General features: G+C 42.9%; 2 protein-coding genes across 2 annotated transcripts in view; both read left to right on the forward strand.

Moving 5' to 3' along the window:
* LOC111967466 (atlastin-3) overlaps nt 1–12,773 on the forward strand; it is a 17,260-nt gene extending 4,487 nt beyond the window's left edge. Inside the window, exons 2-14 of the mRNA XM_023992507.2 lie at nt 7,270–7,479; nt 8,301–8,438; nt 8,606–8,710; nt 8,808–8,858; nt 10,061–10,117; nt 10,303–10,395; nt 10,527–10,665; nt 10,747–10,874; nt 10,959–11,015; nt 11,190–11,261; nt 11,378–11,569; nt 11,717–11,956; nt 12,145–12,773. Coding sequence (XP_023848275.1) covers nt 7,276–7,479; nt 8,301–8,438; nt 8,606–8,710; nt 8,808–8,858; nt 10,061–10,117; nt 10,303–10,395; nt 10,527–10,665; nt 10,747–10,874; nt 10,959–11,015; nt 11,190–11,261; nt 11,378–11,569; nt 11,717–11,956; nt 12,145–12,204 — 1,536 coding nt within the window. The 5' untranslated portion in view covers nt 7,270–7,275 and the 3' untranslated portion in view covers nt 12,205–12,773. The remainder of the gene's footprint in view (nt 1–7,269; nt 7,480–8,300; nt 8,439–8,605; nt 8,711–8,807; nt 8,859–10,060; nt 10,118–10,302; nt 10,396–10,526; nt 10,666–10,746; nt 10,875–10,958; nt 11,016–11,189; nt 11,262–11,377; nt 11,570–11,716; nt 11,957–12,144) is intronic.
* Nucleotides 12,774–14,643: 1,870 nt separating this feature from the next.
* Nucleotides 14,644–21,197, forward strand: LOC111967467 (cofilin-2). Its single transcript, XM_023992508.2, has 4 exons — nt 14,644–14,753; nt 18,618–18,928; nt 19,065–19,141; nt 20,860–21,197. The coding sequence occupies exons 1-4, from the start codon at nt 14,751–14,753 to the stop codon at nt 20,970–20,972; spliced, it is 504 nt and encodes a 167-aa protein (XP_023848276.1). The 5' UTR covers nt 14,644–14,750; the 3' UTR covers nt 20,973–21,197.
* The last annotated feature ends 1,072 nt before the right edge of the window (nt 21,198–22,269 follow it).

A 22,269-nucleotide genomic window follows, 5' to 3' on the forward strand; every position in this document is an offset into this window, starting at 1 on the left:
ATGGACAAAAGGTGGAAATTATAGGCAATTAGCAAGACACCACAATCAATAGGAGTGGTTCTGCAGGTGGTAGACCAACAGACCACTTCTCAGTTCCTATGCTTCTGGCTGATGTTTTGGTCACTTTTGAATGCTGGCGGTGCTTTCACTCTAGTGGTAGCATGAGACGGAGTCTACAACCACACAAGTGGCTCAGGTAGTGCAGCTCATCCAGGATGGCACATCAATGCGACTGTGGCAAGAAGGTTTGCTGTGTCTGTCAGCGTAGTGTCCAGAGCATGGAGGCGCTACCAGGAGACAGGCCAGTACATCAGGAGACGTGGAGGAGGCCGTAGGAGGGCAACAACCCAGCAGCAGGACCGCTACCTCGCCTAGAAGCCTCCTCATCCCGTCAGTAGAGGATCTAGTTATTCTTTAAAAGTGCCTTCCTCACCATCTTAAATAAGCATGCCCCATTCAATTAACAAGGAACAGATATAGCCCTTGGTTCTCTCCAGACCTGACTGCCCTTGACCAGCAAAAAATCATCCTGTGGCTTTCGCATTAGCATCGAATAGCCCCGTGATATGCAACTTTTCAGGAAAGTTAGGAACCATATTCACAGACAGTTAGGAGAGCTAAGGATAGCTTTTTCAAACAGAAATTTGCATCCTGTAGCAAACTGAAAAATGTTCTGGGACACTGTAAAGTCATGGAAAATAAGAGCACTCCTCCAGCTGCCCACTGCACTGAGGCTAGGAAACACTGTCACCACCGATAAATCCACTCTAGAGAATTTCAATAAGCATTTTCTACGGCTGGCCATGCTTTCCACCTGGCTACCCTACCTCCGGTCAACAGCCCTACACCCCCAACAGCAACTCCACCAAGCCTCCCCATATCCAGATAGCTGATGTCTGAAAGATCTGCAAAATCTGGACCCCTACAAATCAGCCGGGCTAGACAATCTGAACCCTCTTTTTATAAATATCTGCGAAATTGTTGCAACCCCTATTACTAGCCTGTTCAACCTCTCTTTCGTATAGTCTGAGATTCGCAAAGATTGGAAAGCTGCTGCGGTCATCCCCTCTTCAAAGGGGAGACACTCTTTGCCCTCAGCACCATGACCAGCTATAAGGTGATCTGCTGTGCACTCATGTTATTGTTATAATTGATGTCATAATTGATGTCAATGTTTGTAATATGATTGTTGATTGTTGTGTCTCTCTTCCAAGATCTAACACCTCCACAAACATTCAGGAAGATGATCTGCAGCAGTTGCAGGTCAGTCTTCCTCAGCAGCAGCATGTGTGCCTGGCTAAAGCGACACTCTGGCTGACTCCAGCCTGTGGAGGCGCTTTGATGTTGTTGCATGATGCGTCGATTATGAAGGGACTATTTTATCAGTGGTTGGTTCTTTGTCTCTCTCGCTGAAACCCACACACGAGCACTAAAAACCTTTAACATTGGACAACAGGGAATCCATACAACAGTGTGTGCCTGTGGTTATCAAATTATATTTGTCACATACACATGTTTAGCAGATGCTATTGCAGGTGTAGCGAAATGATTGTGAGTATTTAGAGGCGAAATGATTGTGAGTATTTAGGAGCTCGAAGCAGAGCTGCCCTATCTGTGCCGCCATCTTGCTGTGTGGTCTGGTGTTGGCCAGGCTAGCAACATGTTCCAAACCTGAGAGCATGGCTCCCCAGGACACGGAAATTATGGAATTTTAAACACAAGCTTTCAAAGTCAGGGAATTTCAGAACATCATCTGACCCAAACTGCTACAGACCTATATCTATCCTACCCTGCCTTTCAAGGTCTTCGAAAGCCAAGTTAACAAACAAATTACCAACCATTTAGAATCCCACCGTACCTCTCCGCTATGCAATCTGGTTTCAGAGCTGGTCATGGGTGCACCTCAGCCATCATCTAACCGCCCATCGATAAGAGACATTACTGTGCAGCCGTATTCCGACCTGGCCAAGGCTTTTGACTCTGTCAATCACCACATTCTTATTGGCAGACTCAACAGACTTGGTTTCTCAAATTACCTGGTTCACCAACTACTTCTCAGATAGAATTCAGTGTGTCAAATCAGAGAGCCTGTTGTCCGGACCTCTGGCAGTCTAGGGGTCAATTCATCGGGCCGACTCTCTTCTCTGTATACATCAATGATGTCGCTCTTGCTGCTGGTGATTCTCTGATCCACCTCTACGCAGACGACACCATTCTGTTATTCTGGCTCTTTCTTGGACACTGTGTTAACTAAACTCCAGACGAGCTTCAATGCAATACAACTGCTCTTAAATGCAAGTAAAACTAAAAGCATGCTCTTTAACCGATCGCTGCCCGCACCTGCCCGCTCGTACAGCATCACTACCTGGACGGCTCTGACTTAGAATATGTGGACAAGTACAAACACCTAGGTGTCTGGTTAGACTGTAAACTCTCCTTCCAGACTCATTAAGCATCTCCAATCCAAAATTAAATCTAGAATCGGCTTCTTATTTCGCAACAAAGCCTCCTTCACTCATGCTGCCCTCTTCACTCAACATACCTCGTAAAACTGACATCTTACCGATCCTCGACGGATGTCATTTACAAAATAGCCTCCACACTCTACTCAACAAATTGGATGCAGTCTATCAACAGTGCCATCCGTTTTGTCACCAAAGCACCATATACTACCCACCATTGTGACCTGTCCACTCTCGTTGGCTGGCCCTCCTTCATACTCACGCCAAACCCACTGGCTCCAGGTCATCCAGGTCATCGTCTTTGCTAGGTAAATCCCTGCTTATCTCAGCTCACTGGTCACCATAGCAGCACCTGTCAGCTGTCAGAGCAGCTCACTGATTATTGCACCTGTACATAGCCATCTGTAAATAGCCACATCCAACTACCTCATCCCAATAATGTATTTATTAATTAATTTTCTTGCTCCTTTGCACCCCAGTATCTCTACTTGCACATTTCTACCACATTCCAGTGTTTAATTGCTTATATTGTAATTACTTCTGCCACCATGGCCTATTATTGCCTTACCTCCCTTATCTTACCTCATTTGCACACTGTATATGTATACTTTTTTTTTCTAGTATGTTTTGTTTATTCCATGTGTAACTCTGTGTTGATGTATGTGTCAAACTGCTTTGCTTTATCTTGGCCAGTTGTAAATGACAACTTGTTCTCAACTAGACTACCTGGTTAAATAAAGGTTAAATAAATTTAAAAAAATACCTAAAGGGGGAAAAGTCAACCAGGCCAATATCAACTAACATTAAACCTACTCTAGCTAGAGACTATATCATCTTACACCTTGCTAGACATTTTCAAATCATAAATAAAATGACTGTCATCAAAAACACCATTTAAGTGTTACAGGCAACATAGCCAACAGCAATGACAGGTGTTCTAAAGATGTGGTGCCAAAAAAGCAAATTAAGTGACATGCCATGATTTTCTCTACCATGACAGTCAGACAGGCACAGACTTAGTAACATAAGGAATGCATGACTGAAAACAGGTTTTCAACTGTGTAATTAGTTAACGTTACCTAGAAATAAAGGCACAGCAACAGAATTCACTATTTTTACAGACAACCGTGTAGCCTATCATACCATAGCAAGTTGGAGCATTAGTTATAATTATAATAGCAATCCTTTTTCTATCTAGTACACAGGGCAACACTACAATATTTCAGATAGCTGTTAGGATAAAGTAAATTAGTGTACCGCACGCTGAACTTAACTAGCTAACGTTACAGTGCGCTTGTTAGCTAGCTAAGCTTTCTAAGCTTACATAATTTATTTTCTAACTATTTTAAACGACGGTTTACTGTTCACCAAATAGTCGTAAATTTATTAGATAAAGCACTGTTTTACCTTTGGTATCCCGAATGAGGAATTCACAGGCACAAGCAAAGAGTCAGAAAATTAACAATACTGCTGTCATGAAAACTTTTTCAAACTACGAATTCATTCACTTCCGCGTCCGCAGTCGAATTGACCTGTAGGGCTTGTAGTTTTGTCATGCCATTATGCCTTGAAGTTATAAAACTACATTTACAAAGATCCTTCGGGCGGTCATGCTTACCTTGGCTGATGGCTAATGTAGATTTAATGGAGGGCTACTAATGCGGAATCTACAGAATGTGCTAAACCCATTTATGTCCATAACGGACATGAATGGGTTTAGCACATTATAATTTTCATTTTGTACACTTGCTTTCTAAACTTACTGACAGACAAATCAAATCATAATATACTACCGGTCAAAAGTTTTAGAACACCTATCATTCAGGGTTTGTCTTTATTTTTTCTATTTTCTACATTGTAGAATAATAGTTAAACATCAATCTATGAAATAACACATATGGAATCATGTAGTAACCAAAGAAGTGCTAACAAATCAAAAACATTTTATATTTGAGACTCTTCAAATAGCCACCCTTTGCCTTGATGACAGCTTTGCACACTCTGGCATTCTCTCAACCAGCTTCACGAGGTAGTCACCTGAAATGCATTTCAATTAACAGGTGTAACTTGTTAAAAGTTAATTTTGTGGTGGTTTTCTTTCAATTAATAATATGCGTTTGAGCCAATCGGTTGTGTTGGTTACAAGGTAGATGTGGTATACAGAAGATAGCCCTGTTTGGTAAAATAGACATATCCATAATATGGCAAGAAAAGCTCAAATAAGCAAAAGAGAAACGACAGTCCACAGCATTATTTAAGAGAATGAAGGCTAGTCAATACGGAAAATGTCAAGAACTTTGAAAAAACATCAAGCGCTATGATGAAACTAGCTCTCATGAGGACGCCACAGGAATGGAAGACCCAGAGTTACCTCTGCCTCACAGGATAAGTTCATTAGAGGTTACCAGCCTCAGAAATTGCAGCCCAAATAAATGCTCACAGAGTTCAGTAACAGAACATCTCAACATCAACTGTTCAGGCACGTACTCAGTTGGCGGCTCGTCACATGATTGTAGGAACTTGTTAGAGTGATGTGCGACGTGAGCGCCGTGCCTCGTGGTCGTTACCGACAGTTATCAAAAGAATAGGTGTAGAGGTAACTTGCTCCAAGGCTCTGATGCGGAGTTTAGCGATGAAGTGTGTTGGATAGCATGCAGTCGCTTGAGATGCACTATCTAAGTGGAAAAGCGGAAGCCACCCTTAGATATATACAAAGCTGCATTGCTGATCTCAAAGCGGTGACCGACATTGGTGATGAGCGCGATGAAATTATCTGGCCAGCAGAAGGTGATCAGAGCACGACTGACAGCTCTTGAATATCTGAGGGTTAGATCCGTCACGACGCTTCGGTTCGGATTGGGCTGCGTCACAACGAGGGCCCTCTCGCAGATATGGGGAGCACGAAGATGAGGGGTTGGCACGCAATTTTGTAACCTGTTTTTATAAGTTTGCTTGGGAGGATCCCAAAAGGGGGGAGATTTTTGTTTGTAGCACTTGCACGAGGGCAGAGGGCGAATTCGTAGACAGAGCAGCAGGTTGTTGCGGCATATGAGAGAGGACAGCCAGGTGAGGGTGGTGATAGGCAGAGTATATAAACTGTGCTGCAGTTGAGAAGGAGGCGCCACGAGAGTGCTGGTTGTATACATTGTGTGTTTGGACGCGAAGTTCAGTTGACGTCGGCTCGTTGATTGAATATACTAACCGGATGCGGTGGCTTTAGGAGAAAAGCATCGAAAGTATCGCCGAAGTGTTATGGTGGTTGCCTTTTGGCTGGGGGTGGGACACTGGGGTCCTGGTTGATTTATTTACGATTAGCACTGACCAAGCATGCCTACGACAGCATTCTGCAGCAATATGCCATCCCCATCTGGTGTTTGCCGCCTTGAGTGGACTTCATCTTTGTTTTCATTAGAATTCCATTTGCACAACAGCATGTGAAATTTATTGTCAATCAGTGTTGCTTCCTAAGTGGACAGTTTGATTTCACAGAAGTGTGATTGACTTGGAGTTACATTGTGTTGTTTAAGTGTTCCCTTTATTTTTTTGAGCAGTGTAWATACYTGGGACACAACAAAGACGTCTGACTGCTACGCCATCTTGGTTATACAATAATGGTTCCCATCTTGCCGTGGGCATGGGCGGCTACAAGCAATGCAACAAGGAGCCTCATTGAGAGGGTTAAAAGAATCTGCATGGATGTGGAGCATGCACTAGCCGGCAGCTGGGTTGATGCATCACACATTACCTTAGACATAGTCCTGCACAGAGCCCAACATTGTCTAATGATGAAAGCTTATCTGTGTATAAACTATGAATCATTTCTCACTGGGCACTGGGTTCTCCTCAGAAAAAACAAAAAGTTACTGTGCTTTTTATAGGCCTCAGTGTGAGCTTGAATTGTTTATACAGGGAGTATGTAATGGGTAGCCTGACGACACACTCAATTCTTCAGATGCTGCTCTGACGTTCGCTACATACTTCAGTCTGAGACTGCCGTCATTGAAGTCGTTTATGGTGAGGGGTGTTGTAGGAAAGTCATCAGCGATTGGATRGTCTCTAACCAATCAGAGTATCAAAGCCAATGACAAACCCATCGGTTTCTGGACCAATCAGACAGCCCCGAATGTGTTTGCGRTCTGTGAAGGGTCGGTGATGTACTCGGATCAAGAATTGGAAGATTCGAATATGCTGAGCCGAGGGGCATCGGTCTATGGTCCGTGYCGGGAACGGGTAAAAGCGATGAGGGAGGAGCAGTAATCTCCACCGCTCGGTCATGTTGTCAACAAGGCAGCATGGTCCAGAAACATACATCTCTTTTCCATATAATGTTTGAATTTTCAATCACTTTTGCATGTGAAAACACAGAATCCTACTTCTTACTCCACGTGCTTAATTACGTCACTTTCGTTTTGAACCGACTTCGCTGTGGGCTTTGAACAGGGCACCTGGCTCACGCCCGGGAGGCAGCCCGGTTCCAAAACTAATGCAATTAACTTCAACCTGGTGCAAAACACACCTACCTGGGCACCCGGACCAGTTTAATCGAATCCCTTCACTCATTGCTGGGAAGAAACGAATGTCTGTGGGCGTAGCGTTTAGTCGGAGCAAGGAGTCTGGATAGCCAGGCAATGTAATGGGAAGGAAGTCGCCAAAGTTGTAACACCGATTAGTTATACAGTATTATCAGTTCTGATAATAGCTTGATGTGAGGCAGGCCTAAATCTAACCTACTCTAACATGAAACATTTCACGTCTCAGCTTTGCACCATTATTAATGTCAAAATCTTGTGTGTCTCTTCACCCACAGGGAACGATGGGGAGTGAGCCAGGCCCAGTCCAGATTGTGACAGTTTGCAAGGAGGATCACTCCTTTGCCTTGGACACAGAGGCTCTGYGAAGGGTTCTGCTGGCACCGGAGGTCCGGGACAAACATGTGGTGGTGCTCTCAGTGGCTGGGGCCTTCCGGAAAGGCAAGAGCTTTATTCTGGACWTCATGCTCCGCTACATGTACAGGAAGGTCAGTGTTTCTGAAATTAGAACATACACACCCATGGTCCTAAGCTTRGTTCAAAGTTCAATATTTGATTAGTTCTATATCACATTCAGGTAACTGTATGTATGTGAGATGTGTGCTCCTTGTACCCTCCATGCCTGTTAGACTGTCTGTTTCTGTCTGAGGGACTCTATACTCCTGCAGACATACAGTTAATGCCAAAATAAAGGAAAKACTGGRYTAAATGAGGAATACAAAGTATATTGAAAGCWGGTGCTTCCACACAGGTGTGGTTCCTGAMTTAATTAAGCAATTAACATCCCATCATGCTTAGGGTCATGTCTAAAAATGCTTTGCAGGCCATTATTTTGGCTACCATGGCTATGTCCCCATAGGCTGACAATGCCCCCATCCACAGGGCATGAGTGTTCACTGAATGGTTTGATGAGCATGATAACGATGTAAACCATATGCACTAGGCCGTCACCAGATCTCAACCCAATTGAACACTTATGGGAGATTCTGGAGCGGCGCCTGAGACCGGGTTTTCCACCACCATCGTCAAAACACCAAATGATGGAATGTCTTGTGGAAGATTAGTGTCGCATTGTCCCTCCAATAGAGTTCCAGACACTTGTAGAATCTATGTCAAGCTGCATTGAAGCAGTTCTYGCTCGTTGTGGCCCAACACCCRTTTAAGACACTTTATGTTGGTGTTTCCTTTATTTACAGTTACCTGTATCTCTCCCTGTGACCTGAATTGTTTCATGATGTCAGACTTATTCCCAGGGCTGCTGCCAAGTCAGACCAGTCAGTAATGTGTAGTGGRGTCTGTGTTCCTCCAGAAGCATGGTGAGGAATGGCTGGGCCAGGATGATGAGCCCCTGACTGGGTTCAAATGGAGGGGGGGCTCAGAGCCAGAGACCACCGGCATCCAGCTGTGGAGTGAGGTCTTCCTGGTGGAGAAGAGCGATGGAACAGAGGTACTGACTCCAACATTCAAAACAATGCGCTTAGGAATGATTCTGCCATTGTGCTAGAAGGTTGTTTGGGCACTGGAACTGAAAAGTGTGCAAAGTGTAATGTTTATGTTGGTGTTATGTATTTGATTGATTGATGGTTGGATTTATTGATTTCTACCCTCTATAAGGTGGCAGTATTACTGATGGACACTCAGGGTGCATTTGATAACCAGTCAACCGTGAAGGATTGTGCCACAATCTTTGCCCTCAGCACCATGACCAGCTCAATACAGGTGATCTGCTGTGCACTCATGTTATTTGTTATAATTGATGTCATAATTGATGTCAATGTTTGTAATATGATTGTGATTGTTTGTGTCTCTCTTCAAGATCTACAACCTCTCACATAACATTCAGGAAGATGATCTGCAGCAGTTGCAGGTCAGTCTTCCTCAGCAGCAGCATGTGTGCCTGGCTAAAGCGACACTCTGGCTGACTCCAGCCTGTGGAGGCGCTTTGATGTTGTTGGCATGATGCGTCGATTATGAAGGGGACTACTTTTACAGTGGTTGGTTCTTTGTCTCTCTCGCTGAAACCCACACACMGAGCYCTAAAACYACCTTTAACATTGGACAACAGGGAATCCATACCAACAGTGTGTGCCTTGTGTTATCAAATTATATTTGTCACATACACATGTTTAGCAGATGCTATTGCAGGTGTAGCGAAATAATTGTGAGTATTTAGGAGCTCGAAGCAGAGCTGCCTTATCTGTCGCCGCCATCTTGTTGCGTGGTCTGGTGTTGGCCAGACTAGCAACCTGTTCCACAGCTGGATCTTATAAAGAAGCTATCCTTTTTCCTTTCTGTGCCCCCAAATCTTTAGACGTTCTGGTAAAGTAACCCGGTTGTTTGCTAGTTAATGAGGTAACATGGCTAAACCAGGTGTAAACAAATGCATGTGAGTGGTTTTGGAACAACCTGTGACATGGTTTATGAACAGGGTCTAAAAACAAATGTTTTGGTCCACCAGCCACGTTGGCAGGTAAATGTCCACAACAATGCTTTAACCACATCAGGATAACACTTTTGGTGTTTGGAGGGTATAGTTGCCCTTTTAATTTCAATTGTGCACCTCAAGAGACTGGTGTTTGGCTGGCAGTGTTTCTGTACTGCATCTGCAATAGCAGAGTTTGCGAACCAAAAGACCACCCAAGTGAAASAAATCATCACGATATTGTATCATTTTGCCAGATAAGACTACTTTTCAGTTAACATTTCATTTATAAAGTTTTATGGGAAAGCATTTAGAAACGACTGTTTCGACATCAATAACTGGCTACACAAAGTGTAGGCACAGGCATTCTCACTTCAGAAAGTTGCAAGAAGTACAAATCACTGATGCATTTTTTTTTTGACTTCACTGTAGTAAAAGATTAAATGAAATGTCAGGTCGCACAGCAAAATGCAGACCAAAATGGTCGCACTTTAGAGCCCWTCATGAAGGCCACATTATTTACAGTATCTGTTTCTAATAGCAATTGCAGTACCTCAAGTTAATTTAGCCATTTCTATATATATATAATATTTCTTTTTTTTCTTGTGAATAATTAATTACACCCTGTGTGTTCTGTCTTCGTCCAGCTGTTCACAGAGTATGGTCGCCTCGCCATGGATGAAATCTATCTGAAGCCCTTTCAGGTATGTGAACCACAGTCTTATAAATATCAAGAAAATGTTCATTGATCATTTAGGATCTAGACCAATTATCTTGAAGTGCATTTTGAACTTACTCGCAGGCACTTTTTATGGTATTATTTTTCCAACTTAWAGTGCCTTGTTTTTACCATACCGTGGTCTCTTTCTATTCTCCCTTTTTCCCACAGTCTCTGATGTTCCTAATCAGGGATTGGAGCTTTCCCTATGAGTATAAATATGGGCTAAACGGAGGCAGACAGTTCCTGGATAAACGTCTACAGGTACTAGTCCCTTTTCAGGGTACAAATTTAAGTGCTTTTTGTTGCTTTGCACTGTGTAAGATACAATAGTAAATTCAACCATGTTCAGTTATGCAGTGGTGATAGTAACCAGTATGTGTGATGTTGTGCAGGTGAAGGAGACCCAGCATGAGGAACTACAGACAGTGAGGGAACACATTCATTCCTGCTTCACCTCCATCAACTGTTTCCTGCTACCACATCCTGGGTTGAAGGTGGCCACCAGCCCCGCTTTCAAAGGCCAGCTTAGTGGTATGGCTGCCCCCTTGTCCATCATGTTAATCAATCTAATGATAACCAATTAACTTGATCTGATTCAACCCTGTGTCTCAGATGTGGCTCCCGAGTTTAAAAAGGAGCTACGCAACCTCATCGCCACACTGCTGCACCCCAACTGCCTGGCTGAGAAAGAGATCAACGGCAACAAAGTCACCTGCAGGGGCCTGCTGGAGTTCTTCAAGGTGAGACAGCCTTTAGCCCTCTGAGGTTCATGCCAGGTTTGTATCATTATGTCATGTTTGACAGTGTAATGTTTGTGATTACAGGCATACATCAAGATCTACCAGGGTGAAGACTTGCCACACCCGAGGTCTATGCTGCAGGTACACACCCATTAAAACCACTTAGGTTTTCCACTTTGAGAGTAAAGTAATATTCCACTGTATTGCTCAACAGAGGAATATAATGCTAATATTGAGGATGTTCATAAGTCTTGAGGTGTTCTTGGATGTCACTAGTCCACTGCCACTAAATGTACYGTATGTCTCTCTCACAAGGCCACAGCAGAGGCCAACAACTTGGCAGCTGTGGCAGCAGCCAAAGACCAGTATTACAAGAACATGGAGAAGGTGGGTTTGTAATGTTGACAAAGAAAGTGTATTTTTTCTGATAGAACAATTCCTCTTAACACTCATAAGATCTCACCTTGCATTCTGTTTTCCTCTCTCCTGCTATTGTCCTGAAGGTCTGTGGGGGAGACCTTCCCTATGTGGCTCCTGCCTCTCTGGAGGAGAAGCACCACTTCTTCCTCCAGGAGTCCCTCCATGTCTTCTCCTCCACCAAGAAGATGGGYGGGCAGGAGTTCTGCGACCGCTACCGAGACCAGCTTGAGGCCGAGCTGGTAGAACTGTGGCAGTCTTTCAGCAAGCACAATGAGGTAAGAGTCACACCACATACATTTTTGTCAGTAAAAACATTGTATTTTCCATTTTAAATTCACTGATGATAAATTCAAGGTAGAATTATTTAAATCAACAGATCAACCTTATAATTAATATGATTTTATTTTATTTCTCTTTGCAAGTCAAAGAATGTCTTCAGTGCATTCCGGACGCCCGCAGTGCTTTTTGTCCTTGTGTGCTTCCTGTACGTGCTGTCAGGGCTGTTGCTCTTCATCGGCCTGGCTACAATTGCTTTGATATGTGACTGTGTCTTGGGCCTGGCCATGGTCGCCATGCTCACCTGGAGCTTCATACGCTATTCGGGAAAATACCGGGGGCTGGGGGGAGCCATCGACCAGACAGCAGACGTCATACTGCAGCAGGTGAGCACATTGTCTGAATTGTGTGTGTGTGTGTGTGTGGGCCGATCACATTTGGTGTACAGAGTTTGCAGTTGGACTGTAAAAAAACTAAGCATAGTTATTGTTTGTAAACTTTTGTAAGAATCCACATTTTCCACCTTTAGAAGTAGTTCAAGTACCCCTGTTTAATCATGTCCTTTTTCTTTCAGGCCACTGTGGTATTGAACAAGTCGAGGCCAGTGGTGGCTGAGATGAGAAAATCCAGCTAGATGGCCTTGACCCCATTTATCTTAATGCAATACAACATGCACACAATACAAGCACACATCCCAGCACTAAAGCCTTACCATGCTACCCAATGGAACCAACAMATTATTATAATGGCAGTGGGAGGTCAACATGATGCACATTCACCAGCATCTTTTCAATCGCACAATTTTACACTACATACAAAGGTTATATCAGCGTCTATCTACATAAAGATGAGACCATACTCTTACAGAGTATCTGGGGCAAGGTGCATTCTCAGACCCATGGGGTTGTTTATTCGCCTGGACCTGTTTTTAAAATTGACTGACACTGCCATTCTCACACACTTCCCCTCATTTATATAGACAACCCAGTGATGTTTACGTAGACATACTAGACCCAAGTATTGTATTATTGGACATGCCATGGATTTGAATGCGTCATAATCTATGTATCCTTTGTGACCAATGCTTAGTACTAGGAGGCTGGCCAGGGCGCTTTTAAGTCATGTTAGACTTAAGCAGTGTATCCTCCTGATGCAATTTACCTATGCTATGCTGTGCTGTAATGGGGTATACCAGTTATACATGTAGCCAGATCTTTTTGACTTAATTCTGTTTTCTTTATACCGCTCTGTGGCCTTGTGCACATTCCTTCCCATTCCCCGTTTTGCATTATGCACCTTATTTGCATCCCCTTATCCATGTCAGGGATTCCTTGTACTGCTTTCTCTTCTTTCTTGATACCATGATTGGTGACTCTAAAACACAAGCCCACTTTAGAGGCGGTGCAAGTGCTGATGCATTCCACCTTTAATTTTTAGACTGCTTCACTGCTTGTAACTTGACCAAAATGTCGTACGGTACATTACTTCTGAACTTGGAAGGTTGGTTAAGAGATGTTAGTTGCACTTACTTGAGAAATAAATGCTCCAAAGATGTTATATGTAAGATCTTTCAATACAGAGGATTGCTTGAAAGGAGTTTGTGATCACTTTGAATTTATGGGAACCGTTTTCTTAACTGATTGTGTGTAAGCAGGTGATGGGTATTGTGAGGCGGTTCAGTGACCTGTCAGCCAAAGAACTACTTATAAACATAGGGGTACAATAAAAGGCAAGAGACCTCTTCCTCAGAATCCAGATAAATCAACACAGTTCTGGAAGTTCCATTGTCTCTGACATTCCTTTTGCACATTCCATATCTATGTTCCATTCCATTGTTGAGGAGGCTACTATTGGAGGGATTTTTCCGCAATTACTATTGCACTCTCCCTCCTCTCTGTACAATTACATTTGAACTCATTCCACAAATAAAAAATATTACAGATGTATGAAATTCATGTTCTCATTATTTCTTCCTTTTTTTWAATCATCTTTTGCAATGGTATTTTGTTGGGCCTTGGTAACTGAAATGTTTTAATTTTTAAGAAAAAGTCATGCTTAAGCCAAATAAAATGCATAAGACCTGTGTAAGCTTGGTTGAGTTCTTGATTAGTTAATCACATATACCGATTTCACTTTGTCATGCCAAATGTTTTTTAAATTATTGATTCTGGTCTTCCTTTTGTGGAGAGGGTGTCAATATTGAATGGATAAAGGGAAGGACGACATTAACGATAGTATAAAGATCGCAATCTATTGCTTTCTAAAAATACAGTTAATCATGCTAGTCTTCACATAACTGAAATAGGAAAAATAAGTTTGGTGGTCAGTCTTGCAATGGTAATGATGATGAATCAATCACAACTTGACTGTTAGTTGGCATCAAGCAGGGTTATTTAAATTATTCATAATTTCGGACAGGTTTTAGTGTTGTACACTGCTTAGTTGGCTCGTCGTCCATTCATACTCCAGCGTCAGAACCGTTCCCTCGTTTTATTATTATCTTGTTCCTCCTACTTTCCCCCTCCTTGCTGTCACTCCTTTCTATACTGCACAATGCTGCTCCCACTAACAGTGCGTAATGTGCGTAGTGAAATTTGCTATAGCGAAAATCATGTCCTGTTTCCTTATATGGTGATCGGCGTCGCGGGCCGCCTTGTTGAACCGAGGCGCGTGCACTGCTGTCGCCACCATTCGCTTCCATATTTGGAAGTGAGTTCAACAAACCTTCTACAGGGGGTGTGGTGAGGCGAGACCGAATACTTTGCTATTATGGATTCTACACTATGAAATATTATTATTCTCGTGTCTGAATAGCATAGGTGTCCGTAGTACTATATTATTCACACATCATCTCTGTGTTGCAGGGAGCATGTTTTCKCAAAGTATTTTTTCTGTTGATGTCAGTGCCTCAGCTCAGGCATAAAAGTAAKCACATTTTATGTTTTATTTTGACAAACATGAAACGTTATACAGAAGGGTTTAGAATTTATATTCCCACCATGCTCTACGTTAAATCTCATGACCACTTTTTCCTGGAGATGCTCGCGCTCCCCACCCCATCATCAAGCACGCGCAGTTTAGCGCGTCCACGTGGTGTATCAAGTGTGTGCGAGACATTACAGACGCTGCATCACAGCTCATTCAATTTCTATCCAGACGCCGACCAATTCAGAGACAGCTATGGTACGTTTCCATTTAACAACTAGCTAGCTCTGTGGCATATAATTGAAAATATATTGTCATTGGAGTGTGTCTCGTCTTAAAGCAATGTATTTTAGCTCATGAACAGAGTTAATTTTGAAATGAACTCGACAGCATCAAATTGTCCCAGTCGGGTCAGCTGTGAGTGACTTCAATCCTGCTGTGTTCAGGAACGTTTGCTAGCTGGATGTTGAATCTTGGATGGTATTAAATAGTTTTAAAATGCTTTGAATCACAGGTGACTGGCCTTTCCTCGAAAGCWTGTTTTATCCAGGTGTATGCTCGTCTCCTCTTGCCGTTTTAATCGCATAGTGTAGAAAGAAAACGACCTCAAAACAACTGGCGCCATTTCCTTCCTCCCAATGCTTCACTAAGTAAGGCCTAATGCCCCGTCTAGCACTTCGAGTCGCAAGTAGCAGCCTATTCCATCCGCATATTCATATGCTGTCAAGTTAGTTAACTAGTTAGTACTGCCCGGTGCTACTCCTCTCCCCGTTAATTTACCAGCTGGCTAAGTAACTGTGTATCTGGCTTTGTATTCGCCGGTGCTAACAGCTAAGTTAGCATGGCTAACGGTGTGCATTTTCTGTGCATGCGCATACCGTAGCTACGTTCGCCATTTAGGAAGCTAGTTAATTTGATTTACACATCCTTTGTCTTGGTCCGCACGAGCCCCTTGATTTTTAACTATCGTGCGCAGGTGCCATGCCAATTGACTAACGTTAGCTTMAATTATAGTACTTAGCGTTAGCTAAATTTGCAACGATAAAATAATCAAGTTAGCGGGCTGGTATTTTCAAGACATCGTTTTGCCTGTATATAGTGCACATGTGCGACCACTGCATTCATGGCCCCACCCTGGTTTTTGGTGCAAAGAGCATTTTTGCACCAGTAGCCAACTAGCTATTAAATGTGTATCCAGAGTAGCTTAATTTAGTGAGGGTGTAACAAAATCATACCAATGTTAGGCGAGCAATTTTTCACAACGGTGACACCCCTATCAATAGCTAAAGGTTTTGCATGTGGGCCTTTTGTCGTTGGCAAGTGTTGCGCACGACGTTCTTCCTGGTTTCTACGCATCAAGTTTTGACAAGTGGTGCATCAGAAAGAAGCACACGAGATGCTTGCGAACGACCAAATATAACTACTGTAGCCTACTACTCAAACAATTCGTCGTAAATGTTCGTGTAACACAGCTAGGTTGGCTTAACCCTGAATARATTTGCCGAATTATCAATATCGTGCTTGGACGGAAGTGCACATTCCAGTTTCTATWGTCATTGCTTTCCACATTAGATTCACCTGAATGAAAGGTTATACAAATTCAAATTGTTTTTTAGGGGGGTAAATCTCGATTTACATTAAATTTACTCGATTGATTAGAGCTATCCTATTTTCCCACTTGCTATTCATTTGTGAGGCCTTTATCATGTACCATTCTTGATCATATGAATAATGTATTACAACATGACATCAATGTGTTGGTTGTATTGTATATAAATAATGAATGGTCACTGTTGAACACGATGGGCATCTGATTCCTGCTGGGTAGTGAGATGGCTGGGTACAAGGGCTTGGCTGAGGGAAGTGCCGGTTCAGTCATGAAAAGGCCCAGCCACAGTAGTCTTCAGTGCCCTATGGGTGCAGTTGGACCGATTGGACAGCTGCAGGAAAAACAAACCAAAATGAGTTGTTCATTTCAGCTACTTGGTGAAGGATTTTGTTTTCAATTCATTTTAAGTGAATTGGAATAAAAACGCACTGAGATTTTTTGCAACAGAATCTTGTTGTGTRTCCATCTAATATTTACCCCGTGTTTTACCCAAAAGGATCAGACTATTCTGTGTCCCTTAATGCTGGGTGACTCACTGGGCCATGGCTCCTGCGGACATGCTCTGACTTGGAGCCCAATGCCGGGCCACTGGTACTTTTCAGCTGGCATTTACATAACAATGGCTTACTATGAATTAAATACCTTCTCGCAAAGCAACTGTCTTAATGATGCAGAGGTTGTTGATTCTGTTCGCCACACGTCTTTAGTGTCACACCTGATGTGAACACAATTACACTAGCGCTTCATTAACATAAACACTGGAGACAGACCGGTGTGGGTTAGGTCTTAGGTGCAAGTGAAGATTAGTCTCCAGAGCTACCGATGGGTTTGCAGTCAGGAACCTGACATGGCTGTGTCTTTTATCCTGTGCCGTGCCGTTGAACCATTTGGTGAGATTTCTGGGTATTTTATGGTAGGAAGAAAGGGATCTCTGTTGCTCAGAGGAGAATGTTTTCTGCATGGAGGGACTAAAGGGGTATAATCTTCACTGGCTCATGGTATTGGTCTTTTCAAACAGGCATCCCCAGTCAGCGCTCTAGTCTGTGACTTGCTGCAGTGTGAAGAAACATTCATTGTCTGAAGAGCTCTCAGAATGGTAACAGGAGTGCTCATTGTTTTTGGAAGATGGCAGGATTTAGTGAAGATGCATAGCGATTGGCTGCTGTTTGCAAACACTGGCCTCTTCACCCTCTGTATGAGGCCCTTGCCCTTCCTAGAGTAAGTGATTGCCCTGAAAATTGAAGTCTGCCCTGGCAACGCTTTTTAAATCTTTGGCAGTCATTTCCCTCCTGTTCGTACGTCACTAATCCAAACGTGTCCAAACTCTCTGGGCTCATCACTAGATGATTACATCCTGAGCCCAATGTTTCTCTCACACAGGCCCTTGCCATCCACACACCCAGAGAAAACATGCCCACACCCTTCACACACAAATTCCTTCAAACTGGGTCACTACACAGTGGCAGGGCTCTGGATGATATGAAGCAACTCTCAGGCCAGGAGTGCCATTTTTTTTTTAGCAGAAGGTGGGGTGACAGGATTGGCCAAAACCTGCCAGYCGGGGAGGGATGTTACAGCAAGGRTTTTGACAGTTGGACACATCCTCTGCATGGGTTGACGTGATTCCTGTTGGGTAAAATGTCCTAATGGAAATCAGAAGACCGGCAAGGTTTATAGGGCTGTTGTGACTGAGGGATGTGGCTGTTATTTCCCACAGAGGATACATTGTCTGAGACCCACCCATACATTCTATGGCTTGATTCCTTTCCCAATCTTCACTCCCATGGCTACTTTACAGCAGTTTCTTGCATGGTTATCTTGCGTGCTGTAAACTTTTAGTTTTATAGGAGGGGGGGGAACCCTCCCTTTTTGAGATGCTTCAAAGCCACAACTGTTACTGGCCCTTATCAGGCAGTGGCGAACTACCAATACACACCTGTTACTCATCAGGGATGTTGGTGTGGGGAAAGMTTCAAAAAGCCCTCTGCTTTTTCTAAATGCCACTCCTGAGTCACTCTGTACATCATGCTGTTATGGCCACTGCCATGGATGGTGACTCGCATAATCCCCATTATCTTGAATGATCATGTGGGTAGAGGTCATAGAAACAGGATTGCCGTCTTGCTTATGGTGTCCCCCACCCATTGGACTAATGGGCATTCGTTCATCACTGCAAGTCATTGTGCTGCTACTTCCCTCTATTGCCTTCATCAGCTTTCCTTGAAGGGTCAATTCCTGCAGTGTGGTAAGTCTCAGGCCCCCTTCCAATTTCTTCTGTGTTTTCTGTCCTGTCACACTTCTGTGCTGCCCATTAGGACTGGATAACCTCCATTGCTGCATAAACAAGACACCTCCTGTTTAGAAATGGAGCTGGAGTTTTAGATTTGTAATCAGTCGGTAATGATTGAATTGAATGGTTCATGAAGCCTGGGTTGCTGCAGACCATTCCGTTTTTTGTCCCTCATCCCTTGGATGCATATATGATCGTAATCTCTCTGTCCGTCTCTGCGCAGGCTTCCGGGGTGACAGTGACGGATGACGTTATCACAGTCTTCAACGAGATGAAAGTGCGCAAGTTGCAGGCAAACGAGGATGAGAAGAAGAAGAGGAAGAAGGCGGTGCTGTTCTGCCTTAGTGAGGACAAGAAGCACATTATCCTGGAGGAGGGTCAGGAGATCCTGACAGGAGATGTGGGCGTCACTGTCCAGGACCCCTACCTGCACTTTGTCAAGATGCTGCCACCAGATGACTGCCGTTACGCCCTRTATGACGCCACCTATGAGACCAAGGAGACCAAGAAAGAGGACCTGGTCTTCATCTTCTGGTAAGGGGAGCTTGGCTAGACTGAGGGGGGGGGGGCATCACTCTACATTGTCTAGTATGGTGTCACTTGTTGAATGTTAAAATCAGTTTGCTTCTACACTCGGGATATAAGTTAAGCCATTTCCCCTACCTGACAGGGCCCCAGATGGTGCTCCCCTGAAGAGCAAGATGATCTACGCCAGCTCAAAAGATGCCATCAAGAAGAAGTTCACAGGTGAGGCACAGACAGTTGCAGATGGGAGAGACCTATTGGGCTCTGGGCTCTTCAAATTAAATGCCATCTCCTTGCTTAAGCTTCCAGCTCTGTGATTGGAATGCATACATTTTTTGGGGTTTATATGCAGCGGTTAATTTGGAAGGGATGTAAATACAGCAATTTAGCTTTTATTAAAAAAGGTAAAGATGCCACCCAGTGCTCACTATCACCCTCTATCTTTGATGAACACGGATCTTAAACTATTTTCTAAAATTGTAGTCAACTCACTTAACCAAATTGGTGCATCCCGACCAAGGCAGGTTTGTTAAATATTTATCCTCAGATAACCGCCGTCTTTTGCGTGCATGCTTCATCAGAAACCAAAGCTCCTTGGGCAGTTCTCTCTCTCAACGCAGAAACAGTTTTGATAGACTGGTCAAATTTTTGGTCGGTTTTGGTACATATGGGAATTGGCTCTGATATGATTATGACTATATGCCTATCCCTTAGCCATAATAACAGGCAATGGCTTCTCTGTTTCCATTCAGAATAACTAGAAGTAGCAGGCAAGGCGGTCCCACCTCTGCTATTTTTGTCTTGGAGCCCCTGGCCCAGGCAATTTGACAATCAAAAGAAATTACACCAACATCTCGCAATTCTACGGATCACGTCATCTCATTATACGCCGGCGATATCTTACTTTATCTGGACAATGTATCTCAATCCCTCCCAAAAGCTTTGAAGATCATAGACAAATTCGGCATCATCTCAAATTACAGTACAAAGTTAATCTAACCAAATAAGCCCTACTGCCTTGACCCCAATGGAAGTCTCCATTACTTATGGAATCCCAATTGTTTCCCATTTTCAATATTTGGGAATATTTCTATTGTCAGACTTTAACAGAAAGCTCAAACAATTCAATCCAACCTCCAAAGGAGCAATATCCCTGTTGCTTTAACAATCCGAATATCTATTGTTAGAATTAATATTGCCATGGCTGAATTTCTATAGTTCAATGCGTCCCATGTCAACCCCCTTTTGACTATTTGTATAAAATCCATAGTGCAATCTCAATGTAAATGGCAAGGTCAGATAAAATATTAACACAATTGCAGAGGGAAAGGCATAGAACTATCCGTACCAAATTTTAAATTGTATTTCCAGGCACTAACATTTTGTCCCATCCTAAATTGGTTTAGACATGATTCCTTCGCTATCTGGCTGAGTATAGAGATACATATGGTGTCTCCTATTGCACTGGAAGAGGTGGTCTTCACTGATATATCCCTTAAATAATTTAAACTACGCTTTGATCCTATTATTGCGCACCCAGTTTTCTATTTGGCGCAACATTGAAATAAAATAACTGGGAATCAACATGTCATGGCCATACTCTAATATTTCACAATACCTTGTGATCTGGAGGGTGATCTTTTGCACCCCCCCCCCATGCTCTAAATGTGGAATCTGTACCCTTACTGATATCATTGTCAGTAATGGTTTGATAACATTACCAGGCAACTCCATTTTTCTATGTTTATGACTTTGGTCAGCTATGGTGTGTGTAAGTCCATATTAGGAAGGTTTTCCTAATCGTTCGTATACTCAATGTGTGTGTGTTATTGACTGTATGATCTGAACCCTTTACGGGGGGATTTCTTTACTAATAAAAATGTTTGTAAACTATTCTGTGTCCAATGTGATGCTAAATTTCCCCTCTGATTTTATTTTAGGTATCAAACACGAGTGGCAAGTGAACGGTTTGGAAGACATCAAGGACCGACGCACCCTTGCAGACAAGCTCGGAGGCTCATCGGTAGTCACCCTGGAAGGAAGCCCTATATAAATCTAGCCCCGGGCTTCAACTGAAGCCAAACACATCTGAGGGGTTTGGCTGTTCATTCCAATATGGTTGGGAGGAGGGGCAAAGCAGGACCAGGATCATTTGTGGGACTGTTGGGGGGGGGGGTGAAAGTGACAGTTTTCAAATTCCACAAATGCAGCCTGTCATTCCAGTTCACACGACATGATGACCACGAACAAAACGTACACTAAGAAAAAGCAATAAAAAGAAATAAAATAAAAAATATATAAAATTGATGAAGGATGATGATTATGAAGACTAAATATGTAAATGTTTGAGGACAGGGTTTTGTTCTGTCTGGATTCCGCTAGAATGACGATCGCAGAGAAAAGGGACAGGGCAACAACTGTTACAATTCCAACTTGGCTCCYGCAAGATACTGTTCTTAATTATACAACTACCTTTTTTTGCCAAACTTCTAGTTAAGTTTTCTAAGTGTGTGTGTAGTTGAGACTAGGTGTAGTACAAGACCATTAATGCTTGATCGATAACACGTGACGCATCGACGTTCTCCGGGAGAGCACGGTTTATTTGGGGGGGGGGGTGAACATGCAAANAAAAATACAAAATTGAAGGATGATTATGAAGACTAAATACACGAAGTAAATGTTTGAGGACAGGGTTTTGTTCTCTCTGGATTCCATTAGAATGACGATCGCAGAGAAAGGGACTGGCAACAACTCCACAATTCCAACTATTGAATCCTCCAAGATATTATTCTTAATTATACTACTACCTTTTTTGCCTAACTTCCAGTTACGTTTTCTAAGTGTGTATAGCTGAGACTAGGTGTAGTACAAAACCATTTATTCTTGATTTGCACAAGATTCATCAACCTATTCCAGGGTAACACATTTGCTTTTATTTTATTTATTTTTTTACATGCAAATTCCAAAAATGTTGAAGTAATTTGRTATTTCCAGTCTGAGTAAAAACAACATGGCATTGATGTAATAATTTAACACATTCCTTAAACAACAGGTTCTGGTAGGGTTAGAAGTATGAAGGTAAGATGGGGGTGATTTATTTGAACAGCCTGTGTTCAGAACTTGGGCTGGTATTGAATCGGTGGATGTTTTGTATGGTCTCTTGTCTCTAATAAAAAGGCACTAAACGAGTAACCTTTTACTGCATTTTTTTTGTCTAGTGATTAAGTAGTGGCAAGCTAATACTGTTGATAGTTTAGCCTGTTCACATCCTGAGGCTGTGTTTTTGCTTGATTCCTATTGAGTGTCACAGCGGCCTGGGTAAAAAAAAACTGGAGTACTGTTGATCTATT

The sequence above is a fragment of the Salvelinus sp. IW2-2015 genome, linkage group LG8, assembly GCF_002910315.2.
Source record: "Salvelinus sp. IW2-2015 linkage group LG8, ASM291031v2, whole genome shotgun sequence".
NCBI lineage: Eukaryota > Metazoa > Chordata > Actinopteri > Salmoniformes > Salmonidae > Salvelinus > Salvelinus sp. IW2-2015.